Source organism: Telopea speciosissima, chromosome 11, assembly GCF_018873765.1.
Source record: "Telopea speciosissima isolate NSW1024214 ecotype Mountain lineage chromosome 11, Tspe_v1, whole genome shotgun sequence".
Taxonomy (NCBI): domain Eukaryota; kingdom Viridiplantae; phylum Streptophyta; class Magnoliopsida; order Proteales; family Proteaceae; genus Telopea; species Telopea speciosissima.
In genome coordinates, this window is record NC_057926.1 from 14,308,286 (window position 1) to 14,322,041 (window position 13,756).

General features: G+C 38.4%; 1 protein-coding gene across 1 annotated transcript in view; it reads right to left on the reverse strand.

Moving 5' to 3' along the window:
• Positions 1-593: 593 nt before the first annotated feature.
• Positions 594-13,756, reverse strand: part of LOC122645810 (calmodulin-binding protein 60 B-like) — a 39,920-nt gene continuing 26,757 nt past the window's right edge. The window contains exons 4-9 of the mRNA XM_043839177.1: positions 3,224-3,717; positions 2,946-3,106; positions 2,641-2,844; positions 2,010-2,241; positions 971-1,584; positions 594-888 (exon numbers count right to left, since the gene is read on the reverse strand). Coding sequence (XP_043695112.1) covers positions 1,004-1,584; positions 2,010-2,241; positions 2,641-2,844; positions 2,946-3,106; positions 3,224-3,717 — 1,672 coding nt within the window. The 3' untranslated portion in view covers positions 594-888; positions 971-1,003. The remainder of the gene's footprint in view (positions 889-970; positions 1,585-2,009; positions 2,242-2,640; positions 2,845-2,945; positions 3,107-3,223; positions 3,718-13,756) is intronic.

A 13,756-nucleotide genomic window follows, 5' to 3' on the forward strand; every position in this document is an offset into this window, starting at 1 on the left:
TCATATGGAATGAAGTTTCTTAGGTTCACAGCCCAAAAGGCGAAGGCAAGAGCTATCAAACAAAAACTCGGTCGAGTAAACCGTTTAGGAGATGCGTGTAGAAGTCTGGACTGATGCCCAGTCAATACTTTATTTCAGTAACACAGGAAACTCTCAACCATGGCCTTGGAACCTATTTCCCTTCCCATTTGATTTCTCTTCTCTAGTTAAAACAAATTGGTAGTCTTTTTTAATTTTTGGTAAAAACAAATTGGTAGTCTGTGTCTACTCAAAAGACCAGAGATGATGTGAATTTAGCATACTCTTACTCATCTCTCCACAATAAGCATTTTTCAAGATATTCTTCTTCGTAGGAAATTTTGAAGCACAGAGTAGGTCCTGAATAACTAGATCTCATTACAGTGTAATGCAATGAATGCCTACACCTAGATAACATAACACTATCATATGCCCACACTGTCAGATTAGACCTCACTTCTAACATATTAGAAGAAAGCAACGACAGAAAACATAATGACAATAGTAATAGACTTTTACTTATTTCAGCCGATGCTCAACAATAAAAGGGAGGGAAGGGGTCGATACAGACCTTAATCTGAAAAGGATTAACTTAGCATAACAAGGTCAATAATACAGAAATGTTATGCGTCACAGAAGGAACATCCAAGCACTGAAACCTTCCGAGCCCCTTCCTTCCGGAGCCTAATAGTGGGGGAATCTAAAACACCAGAGAGAGCAGAGAGAGATATAATGAATTAAACTGTTCGTAAGGTTGTTAACAGAAACAAACTTACTGTACAGGGAGAACTGTACAAACAAAGATTCCAGGTCAACTGATAAGAATCCCAACACACACGAAATCCCAGGAATACAAGAAAGGAACCCCAAAAAACCAATTTTTGGGTCAAATAAGACTTTGCTGGAAATCGCAGACCATAGATCCAAGATGACAATGGCTTGACGCAGAATCCCACAGCTTCCCACAACATGATTTCACTAAACACTAATCATCCAACTCGACAAGTTGTGCCCGCTTCTCAGCTGCTTTCTTCCTGATAAAAATACCCCACCTCAAGGCTGCCTTGAGCTTGAGCCATCCTACAACAGCTTTGCCAGATGAACGGGACCGGTCCTCATCATAACCATAGTTTGGTGATGGGGATGGCATGAATGAAGTAGAATAAGGGTACACATCTTCAGTTATATTATTGCCTCCCATGCTGAAGACTCGAAGCAGATGCTGCATGTCTTCGTTTTCAAGCATCTCATGACTTCTCATGCGGATTTCTTCCTCTGAGAAGAATTCATCAACTCCTCTATTATCGCGGTAACGTGACCAGTCATCACAAGCAAGATTAGTCGTCTGGGCAGATGGACCAACATTCTGGAAACCTGATGTTGATGAATGTGGTGGCCCCAAGGCCAGTCCGACAATGTCATTATTTCTCACCACTTGGGCCTGGTTTGGAGCTCCAATCATCTGGCTGTGTGGGGCAAATGCAGTGGCATCAAACTGGATATGAGTATTGGAGTTTATTTGCTGGGGCTGTGTGGGGTAATGAGTAGCTAGATTATCATTGTAACCTGAAACTAGGAAAAAAAGAGGGACCCAGATCAATAAGAGATATAAGCTAAAATGTACATAACAATCAGCATGCATGCATATGTGTGTGTGCGTTTATATGTTTTAGAGAGAGAGAGACATCAAACCCTCCCCTCACAGACAAACTCTAAAATTCACAGATTAGATCATAGTTTCAAAGAATGGCCAATACCAACACAGAATGCCTGATATGTATCGGACATGGCATCTGCTATGAAAACCATATAGGCTTATGGCCTTAAATAGAAAAGTGGAGGGGGGGGGGGGGGGAGTGTTAGTGCAACTTAGACATGAAAATGTAATGTCCGACCACATCAGAATTTAATGTCTTTGTGGTTGAACTACCATGACTGGTGAGCCTCTGTATGTCTGAGTTCACTACTTTCTATGGTCCTATAAATCTTACCCCCGATAGCCATGCATGTATTCATTGAAGGCTGCTGTGAAGGAGCAGGAGCAGGTGGATGGGGAAGAGAGAGTTGCTGATCAAATGACTTTCCAAAATCTGCTGAGCCCATAGGAAATTCACTTCGAGTCGATCTTTTGTTCTGCTTAAAGCCTAAAAGTGCCTTGCCATCATACTCTATAACATGCAACCAATTGTCATATGCCTTCTTCACCAAGGTATCCACATAGACCTGCAAAACCAATCATTTCCAGTTTTGTCATTGACAATGTTCATCTGAAAACAGTATTAACTAGATAGCAAGGTTGATTTATTTAATGATTTAAAGACCTTTTATCTTCTTTAAGAGGGAGTGTCTTGTCAGAAATATCAAGAAGGAAATCTACTTATCAAGTTCACAGTACTAGTCCAATACAAATATGAAACCCTTGGTATTAAAACTAGCAGTTTGCAGAAATAAGGTGCAAGAGAGGGATTGGTCTGAAATGATTGTTCAGACAAGATTATAATTTCTGCCAATCAGACTTCGGTTACAGAATGAAGACAAATCAACACTTCTCACATAAAAGCATATAAAACCCAACACAAGTATTTTGCATAACATCATAAATTGTTAGTGTATGACACTAACCTTCTGACTGTCAGAAAGAGCATCCGCAGGATAATACTGTCCACCTGCAATAAGTCCACTCAGCTCATATATATTGTTAAAAACAACACCGGCATTCCTCATGTCGTCAGAATAATAGATATAATGTTTCCCACTTAGAACGCAAGTCTTCGCATGTTCTACAAGAACCTCCCACATCTTATTTGACATGCCACCCCCAAGGATCTACAACCATCATATAAAATCAGATGACACCTATTCAAAATATAAAGCTTCTAATTAGGCAACAGAGTTTGTAATTAGACAACCGAATACTGTATCCTTACATTCCGCAATTTCTGTTGGTCTCTGACAACAAGCCGAAGAAAGTCCTCAACTGTGTATATGCCAGCCTTATTCAACCTCTTATGGAACGATCCATCCTTGCCAATCTTCTCCAACCTCCACACCTCATCATTCAATGCAGGTGGATAGTGTTTCTTGTATACTGCAGAGGCCCAAAATAAGTAACATAATTAGTCATTTAGTACATAGGCAGATTATTCAACAGTACAACCCAAATGGTAAACAAGTAAAACGAATGCTCAGTGAGACATTAACGTACATTCCCCCCTATGATCCTTAACAGTAAATGCATCTGTTTTTGCCTCACGAATAAGAATTCCTTCACAGTAGCCTGAAGCAACCTTTACACCTAACCTGAACTTTCTGCTCCTTATCCAGCTAGAGTTATCCGTAAATGTTAGATCTCCAAGGGTTCCTACACCTTCTTTCAGCGTCACTTGCAAGTCCCCAGTCAGAAGTGGCCTCTTCCCTTCACGCTCTTTTACCACATGGCTTTCAAAGTCTTCTTGTGTCCAACCATCATCATCTTCGTTGTTGAAATCACCTTCAAGCACAACAACATCTAGTTTTGCCGAGGACTCTGGCCCTGATGTCACCACAAGGCCTGAGTTTGCATCGATCAAGACAATATGGATTGCAGCACCCTGCTCCCCTTCTACTTTTCCTCCAGTAAAGAGGGGGAGGGACAACCTAGACCTGAAGTGCAGCTGCAAGTTTCTTCCATCAGGCCCTTCTATTGTTTTTGGAGAAGACCTACACATCATTAAATTTTAACGAGTTGATCAAACCATCACAACAGAGTGTTAACAAAAGAATTAAAAAGAAGAATGATGGCTACATTTGGAAGCAAATGAGATGGGAAGCATACAATGAGAAGGTAAAAACTAGGGATGTAAATGGATAACCGAAATCCGAATCCGAATTCGCATCCGTATTCGTTTAGGGGCATCCGTATTCGTTTAGAGATATCCGGAAAATAATCCGAATACTCCGATTAAAATCCGTCCGAAAAAAAATCCGAATACTTAATAATAAAAAATTAAGTAAATAATGATTTCAAGGGTTTTTGAAGATTAAATAAGTTCTAGAATATGATGAAAAGAGAATCATGATCTAAGAGATATGGATTGAGAGTGAATTGTATCCGCTAGGGGGAGGAAGGTCCGGGTTACACAAGGCAGAGATGTAAACGGATGGTCGAAAATCCGAATCCGTTTAGAGGTATCCGTATTCGACCAGGGAATATCCGGCTCCGATCACATCCGATCCGTATCCGATCCGAATCCGATCCGTTTACAATTATCCATATCCCCATCCCAACAAAGAAAATCCTAATGTGGCTAGCAACAGGTTCAGGAAATAGAATCCAGAAGGGATCCATCACAGCTCCACCTCCTATGCAAAGATCATGAAAGAGAAAAGCCATGAAGCTCTCAACAGATGCATGTGCATAAAGAAAGTATGTTAATGAGTGCAAAATATGTACCGTGGGGGACAGGTTTATGTGCACCACGATAGGAGGAGTGTTCCTATCATAGTTGGTTGTTTTACTTTGATGGGTAAAACAAGGATTCCTATTCCTTGTCTGTATATATATATATATATATATATATATATATATATATATATATATATATATATATGCGGAAGGGGGACTGTCAGAAGTATTGATTGCTGATCTCCTTGGCAGTGTCTCCCTCTTCTTCCTCAGTTCTTCTCTTCTTCTTCCCTCCCTCTCTTGTGAGGTTAGTGATTACTGGTTATTAATTCCTGGTACTGTTTCATGGTATCAGAGCATTAATAACCAGTAATCTCCTTCATTCACTTGCTGTTTTGATAGTCCATGCAAGGACTGATATTGTTTTCTGGTTGCAGCAGCCTATGCTGCCTATATGCTAGTTACTGCCATTGTTAATGAAGATATGAAGGTAAAATTGGGCATTCTACTGCTCATGTTTTGCTGTTTGGATCCAGAGATCAGGTTCTATCCATATAACGGCTCCAGATTCTGTTGTTTAAGTTATTGAGATCTGAAATTACTTCCCATCCAGCCGGTTGATGTTGGTGATTTTTTTAGGCTTATTTGAGTTCATCTGAAGGTACACTTGATCCAAATTTGGGGATCATCTGGTGGTCTGATTTGCTGGAATTAGTCTTCTCCATAAATAGCTGTGGTACACTGTTTTTGGCTCATATTTCAGAAGTTTTGTTCTTCAAATTATTTTTGATCCATCGAGTTGATCAACCCAATCTTTTGGGACATCAGTACCCTCTACTAGAGATACCTTCGACTTCAATTTCAGGTCCATCTGACCAACTGATCTCTGCTAATTCATAATCACGCAAATCTGGTTTTTAAGGTGTATCGGTTTAGAATAATTTTTGCTTCCGGCTGATTAGTTCTTAGAACAGTATTGCTGCTGCCTGACTGTGTTCCTACTACTGTTAGTTGCTGGTTTGGATGCTCTCCTTGGTTCCTAAATTACGTGTGTGCATGATGGCTGATCCTAAAGTACCTGTTGATAATGTTCATATTCAGATTACTAGTATTAAACTTAATGGAGTAACTAACTACATGTTATGGGCTCAAGCTGTCCAAATCTACATTCATGCCAAAGGGAGATGAAATGTCTTACTTCTGACCCTCCATCTGGTGATTCGAAAGATCCTGCTGCTGTTGCAGGCTATAAAGAGTGGATGTGTGAAAATTACATTCAAATTTTGGTTGTGGAATAGTATGGCTCCTACTATTCACCAACATCATGTTCCACACTACTGCAAAAGGGATTTGGGATGATTTAAAAGAAAGCTTCTCTCAAGCGAAGAATATATCTCGAAACTATGAGCTCTATAAGATGTTCAACTTTAAACAAGGGGATAAGTCGTTAAATGAGTGCTTCAGCAATTATAAGGGCATTATTGAAGAATTCCATATTCGCCAACCTCTTACTACTGATCTGGAACAATTGAAGCTTCAGCGGGCTGAGTTTCATGTTGCAGAGTTTCTGGCCAGCCTCCACCCTGACTACCAATCTGTTAAAAGTCAACTCCTTGCTGGTGAAAAGGCACCATCATTAAATGAAACATTTTCTCGCCTTCAGCGTACGGTTACTTCACCCAAGGTTGATCCCTCCCCTTCTCCTAGGGAAGTTCGGCCTTTATTGTTGGCTGTGGACGAGGTTCCATCTGCTCTGGTAGAGGCCATAGCCAATGGAGAGGTCGCGGTCGTGGACCAAGTGGTCGTGGTACAAGTGGGCAACAAACTGACAAGTCTTCTCGACTGCGGCAACCCCAGTCATACAGTTGGCAAATGTTGGGCTAAACATGATCGACCAGACTACACCAATGTGTTAGTCAACACAACTATTACTGATAGTTCTAATGAGAGAGTAACTTCTGGTAACACAACACTTGCATCTACATCTGGGACTTCTTCCTCTGTTTATGTTCCTCGAAACAATTATAATCAGATACTTAAATGCCTCCAACAACTTGGGTCAGTTACCTCCACTTCCATAGCCACTTTAGCACACATAGGAGTAACTCAACCCTCCTTACCACCACTTCATCCGCTCCATGGATTATTGGCTGTGGTGCATCCTCCCATATGACTGGTAAGTAAGACTTCTTCTCTTCCATGTCAACAGTTCAACATTCTTCTCCAATCATTCCTGCTGATGGATCCTCCACTAATGTGGCAAGTCATGAAACGGTCTCTCCTTACCTCATACATGACATTGTCATCTGTCATTTATGCTCCACAGTTACCATTAGGTCTTTTATCCGTTAGTCAACTTACTAAGTCACTTAAGCCTGTTACTTTCTACCCTTCTTATTTGTTATTCAAGACCTTTTAACAAAGAAAATGATTGGTGGAGGGCTTGAGCAGGCTGGCCTGTACTATCTGGATGGCATTAGACCGTCAATTGCTGCTACTACAACTAGTAGACCCTCTCAAGGATTAAAGTATCAATTCACGTATCGTATCGGTGGGGTGATTTAAAGAGACGTATCATATCGGAGATACGTATGAAAATGGTCAAGATATGCATAGAAATACACTTTTGGAGCCAAAATTAGTATAAATAAGGAAATATATAACAATTACCATGCATAAACACTAAAATGGAGAACAATGTATGATAAGATAAGTCCATTCAATTGAATTGTTATAAAGAAGGGGTTTCTTACATGTAGTAATAGTCTATTTTATAATGAGAAAGTTCTCTTAGTGATTTATAAAAAAAAAATCAAGTTCTTTGAAAACCTATCTTTTCTGAGAACTTCTTCAATAATCTCTGATTTCAGCCACTTGAATGATCGAAAGAAAGGTTTGTTGGTTGAATCTGAATAGTTTTTAATGCTTCAATGTAAACCCCAAGTCAAAAAACATGGGAAACAAATAGGTTGAGAGCAAGTTATGTGACTCTTGGATGGTCATTTCTGCCTTCAGAACTCATTTCTAAGTTCTAGAATGTGAACACGAGCTTTTAATGGCCTGTATCGCATATATCGCAACGTATCATAATGTATCGCATAGTATCGTAACGTATCGGCCGATACGTTAGCGATACGTACCAATACTTCAATTTTTTTAAACCCCTTAACGTGATGTATCGATGATTATCAATACGTATCTGTAGTATCATATCGTATCACACCATACCGGCCGATACAATGCGGTACTTATCGATACATAATGTTTTTCAAAACAAAGATACGTATCTCACTGTATCGTATTGATAACCTGTGATATTGATACGTATCGACCGATACGATACGATACGATGTGATACCTTAAACCATGGACCCTCTGATCTTCAATGGCATCTTTGTCTAGGGCATCCATCCTTATCCAAGCTTCAACTGATGGTTTCAAGCTGCAAATCAATCTCTCATCTTGAGTGTGAAGCCTGTAAACTTAGGAAACATCATCGGTCGTCGTTTATCTCTCAGTGTATCTAGGAGTCCATCTTTATTTTCCTTAATTCATTCTGATATTTGAGGTCCTTGTCGTGTCAGTAATAGATTAGGGTTTTCTTACTTTGTTACATTTGTAGATGATCATTCTCGGTTGACTTGAGTTTATTTATTAAAAGATTGTTCCAAGTTTCTTACTGTTTTTATAAATTTTTATAGTAAAATAAAAACTCAGTTTGATGCTTCCATTAAAATTTTTTGATCCGGTAATGCTCTTGAATATACTCAACGGGAGATTTCTAATCTTTTCTTAGCTAATGGTATGATTCATTAAACAAGTTGTTTGTATACCTTGGAACAAAAAGGAGTCGTCGAACATAAAAATACACTTATTGGAAATTGCTTGGTCACTTATGATTTTTGTGCATGCTCCTAAACAGTTTTGGTGTGGATGTTGTCATCACTGCCTGTTTTTTAATTAACATGATGCTCTCTTCTGTTATAGATAACCAATCCCCATTTTCTATTTTATATCTTCATGCTCCATTGTTTAAACCGCCATAGGTTTTTGGTTTTGTGTGTTTTGTTCATATCTTACAGCCTCACATTGATAAATTATCTCACCGAGCGGTCAAATGTATTTTTCTTGGTTATTTTAGAACTCAGAAAGGGTACAAGTGCTATGATCTTGTTACCCATCGGCAGTTTGTCAATGTTGATATTAATTTTTTTGAGAATACGTCTTATTATTCTCTGCCTACTACTCCACCAACATCTGCTGTCGATGTTGATTGTAACCCACCTATTCATGTTCTTATGCCCTTGTTACTCCATCATCACCCACTGCAGATATATCAGCAGCACAAGAGGACCATGCCGTCCACTTCAGCTCCGATTCCTGCTCAACCCACCATTCAGTTTGATCCTGGTACTGAGGGTACTACTGAATTACCGGTTGCACTTCGGAATGGTACTCGGTATTAAACTCAAAAATCCATGACTACCTATCCTATAGAAAAGTATGTGTCTATATCTCATCTCTCATCTCTGTTCCATAACTTTGCTATTTCATTGTCTACCAAATCTATTCCAAAGAATCATCATGAAGCTTTATGTAGTCCTAGGTGGAAAGTGGCTATAGAAACGAAAATGGATGCCTTGTTGTCTCGACAAATATAGACTGGTGGATTTTCCTCCAGGGAAATGCCTAGTGCGATGTCGCTGGATGTACATCATAAAGTACAATCCATATGGTTCCGTTGAATGCCTCAAGGTCCAATTGGTAGCAAATGGGTGCACTCAAACATATGGAGTGGATTATTTTGAAACCTTCTCTCTTGTTGCTCAACTAAATTCTGTTCGTGTATCTTTGGCTGTGAATCTAGATTGGCCTTTGTATCAGATGGATATCAAAAATGCATTTCCATATGGTGATCTACATGAGGAGGTCTATATGGAGCATTGGAGTATCCTCACAAGTACGTTGCTCAAGGGGTGAATTCAACCAAAGTATGTAAGCTACACATGCCCATCTATGGGTTAAAACAATCACCTAGAGCATGGTACAACAAATTCAGCTCCATTGTTACTCACTGTGGGTTTTCCCAATGTTACTCTGACCATTATGTGTTTCTACAACACCAGGGCTCTAAGGTAGTTGTACTAGTCGTCTATGTAGATGACATTATTATATCTGGGGATGATGCATCCGAAATTGCAGAGGTGAAATCATATCTACATCAGCATTTTCAAATGAAAGACTTTAGTCAGCTCAGGTACTTTCTTGGCAGTGAAGTTCTACGGAGTAAGAAAGGAATAAGTCTATCACAGAAGAAATATGTGTTAAATCTGTTGTCCGAAACTGGTATGCTCGCCTCCAGACATGTTGATACTCTTATGGATCCATATCAGAAAATTTGAGACAGCTAGTGGTGAAGACTTTGAAGATAAACACTGGTATAAAGCTTATTTATCTCACTGCTACTTGAGCGGACATCTCTTTTGTTGTTGGTGTTATTAGTCAGTCTATGCAATCATCAACGAAGGCTCATTGGGAGGCAAATTGTCGTATCTTAAAGAATCTAAAGGGGGCTCTAGGAAAAGGGCTCAATTATCTACATCAGAGTGTTCAAAGTGTTGATCAGGTAGGATTTTCTGATGTTAATTGGCTGGTGTCGATGGTGATATGAGGTCTACCACAGGGTATTGCACGTCTATTGGTAGCAATTTAGTCACCTAGAGAAGTAAGAAGCAAACAATTGAGGCTAGATCCAATGTTGAGGCTGAGTATCGAGCTATGGTCCATGCTGCAACCGAGTTGATGTGGCTGAGGTCATTACTTCAAGAGTTGGGTTTTCCAGTTACTCAACCTATGAAGATGTTTTGTGACAACCAAGCTGCCATCTACATTGCCAGCAACCCGATATTTCATAAACAAACCACACATTGAAGTTGATTCTCAATTTATGTGAAACGTCGCCATGAAGAAACTAATTGTCACTCCATCGTCTCTTCTACTAATCAGCTTGGTGTTGTGATTACTAAGCCTCTGTTTGGTCCTACTTTTCCAAAAGGCTGTTCCAAGCTGGGCATGGGTGACTTGTATGCTCCAGCATGAGAGGGAGTGTTAAAGAGTGCGACATATGTACTGGGGGACAAGTTTATATGGACCACAATAGGGGGAGTGTCCCTATCATGGTTGGTTGTTTTACTTTGATGGATAGATCTCTCTTTCCTATTTTAGCTAGGCTTCCTTAGTTAGCTTCTATTTTGAGTTTTCTACAACAAGGATTCATTTTCTTTGTCTGAGTTGTAATTACTTAATAGTGTATACGTATATATATATACCAAAAACAGCCCATGAAAAACCTGAGTATATTAGACTAAATTTGTCCTAAGATTTTTGAGCCTAAGCTCTAATTGTCTTATTTCTTCTTCTATTTGAGGCAAGATAGATCGTTCTAAATTCAATTCTTGATATAAGAAGGATGGAGAAGTCAGTCTAGAGATAATTAATTCTATATTCTAAATATTTAGTTACAGAATGAGTATCGGCTAATCGTTGATCTAGATTAGTAAGGAGAATATTAACCAACCTAATCTGATGAACAACTCTTTGCATTTATAATAGCATATTAAGTAAAACTGAAATAAAAATAATTCCACAATACAGTACACAAAATAGTACAAGCTTTAATTAGTATAAGCTTAGAAATACTTACATATGGAGTGAATAGTATAGACCAACGGGAGAGAGTAGAGTACTCGATTCAACTCATCGATGTTTTCGGGGTTGTAAGTATACTCCTCGATTGGCCTTAACACATAACTCATTTGAATGGCAGTTGTGTGTTAAGCCAATAACCCGAATTCCTAAAAAGAAAACACATAATTATATAACATAGTATAGCATAATAAAATAATATATACAAGTCCAATATTTAAATAATATTTATTATTATTTTTTTTTACTTATACATGTAGTAGTATATAATATAGACCAAAAATCAATATATAGTACTATTTACTTAATTTTTACACTTAATATACATATACTTACATACATATACACGTATATGAATTACGTATAACATGTAAATATTTTTAATATATTTTATTTTATTTTTATCATATTTATATGTAATATAATAATATTATTATTATTATTTTATTAATATTTTATTTATCATATTATATTTTTATATAATTATAATTACTGTTTTATTTGACATATTATAGTACATATATACTATATTTATTTAATCATTTATAAAACTATTTTTAGAATCAAATACCCAACCGGATTCACACCTTTAAGTGAATCGGATTCACTGCCGGGTCGAACCGGTTCACTCGGCAGTGACCCAACTTGTTAAAAACGTGATTTTCCTGCATCTTTCTATTTTCACTTCTTTTCTGTCTTCAGCTCTCTCCTAACTCTCTCTAAGTCCTAAAGCTCTCAAGGGGGGTTACCTAAGGCATTCGAAGGCTTGGGGAAAGCATTCAAACACAAGATTTACATTCTTAACTACTTGTAAGTACACTAAACCTAAAAATTTCTAACCTTACTTGTTTGCTCTAGTCTCTTTTCCTTCTCTTGTTAGTTTCTAGGTTAATGTAGTACTTTTCATGGCATAAATTGTTTACTTCACATGTAATTCTTTTCTTTTCTACTAGTTTGCTCCACATTCTCATACATTACCCTCTATTCTTTCTTTCTCTCTTATTTTTTTAAGATTTCCTATATTTCCCAAGGCAATATTCACTATGCATATATCTGTGCACAGTAAATGTTTGTAAAAATGCCCAAGTGGCCTATTTAAACCATTTTCTCATTCTTTTGCTGTCCTAAGCTATAATAGTTTGTAAACAACTATTTGATGGTGTTTTCTTCCTAAATACTCTATCTTTTATTAATATTTGATATTTATTAGCTTTTCTCCTAAAATTTGTGTTTATTGTGCATGTTAAGTGTTTGTTGAAAGGTTTCCATGAGATTTTTAAGCTAAGTTTACTCATTTTGTTAGCCTAATGTACCCTATTATATTTATATATGAATTTAACTAAACTTTTGTACACCACCATGCACATACATACACTCTACTACTTCGGGATAGGTTTATATACATATGCCACTTGATTTCAGTATTCATTTACTGTTTTATTCTATACTTAGTTGCTGTTTTTTTTTATTTTTTCTTTTTTCCTTTTTTTTTTCTTTTTTTTCTTTTTTTTTTTTTTTTTATTTTTTATTTTTTCTTTTTTTTTGACAACAGTGTTCACATATAGGCTGTTGTCCTCATAGCTGTTGTCCTATATGTAAACACACATTGACTTATTTTTGTTACTTACCACCTATCTATACTTTGCTTGCAGCCTTTGTACATCAAATGGCAGCAGCCCGAGGCAGGGGTAGGGGTGGTAGAGGCAGAGGGAGAGGGGCAGTAAATGTAGATGAAGAATTCGAGCCTCTTTATTTCCGAAATGCCCAAGAAGAAATCCGGTTTGTGGAGCATTTTATGGATAGGAACATCGAGATAGAGCGAGGAATAGTCCTCGTTGCAGATCATCGCCACCTACAGCCTCTACTGTGGTTATGAGATTTGCCTGCCTTACCTGATCATGCGGACTATGGCATACCAGCATGATCACCCGAGGTCAGGGAACCTTCTATATAGTCGACTCCTCACCAAGGTATTCAGGAGTTTCGGCGTGTCATTGATCGATGAGGAATATGCAACAAAGAAGGTCTTGAGCGTGAACCGGATGTCCTTGGTGAAGATGCACATTCCTACGCCAGCCTTCTCTCCAGAGCTAGGCCACCCAGACTGTACGGAGATGGGACAGCCTGCTGTTGAGGAGGATGTACCCATGTTTGAGGAGGATTTAGATGAGGATGAGATTCCAGCACCCATGCCTGTTGATCATCCCCCAGTGCCATAGCCTACAGCACCACTTGGGCACCCAGGTGCTTCTTCTTCCTCTGTTGCCCCAGAGTACACTGGTGATGGGACTACATGGGCACAGCTATTTAGTAGGTTGGAGAGCATGGAAAGGACGATGGAGCAGGGCTTTTCCCAGTTGAGTGGGAGGATGAGCGCCATGGAGACTCAGTTTGCAGAGTGGAGATCTCGTTTCCATGGGCAGGGTCCACCACCACAGTGATCGCTAGACACTTCTAGTCTTTTTAGTTTAGTCTAAATTTGTATTTTCCTTTCTTGTTTAACTTGTAAAGGCTATGTCCCCCAGCTTATGACAACAAGCTAGCCTATGTAACCAAATCAGCCTAAGCGCTGAAATTTTGTAAAGACTCCAATATATATATATATATATATATATATATAGAAGTTTTTATCTTTACTTTTACAGTCTT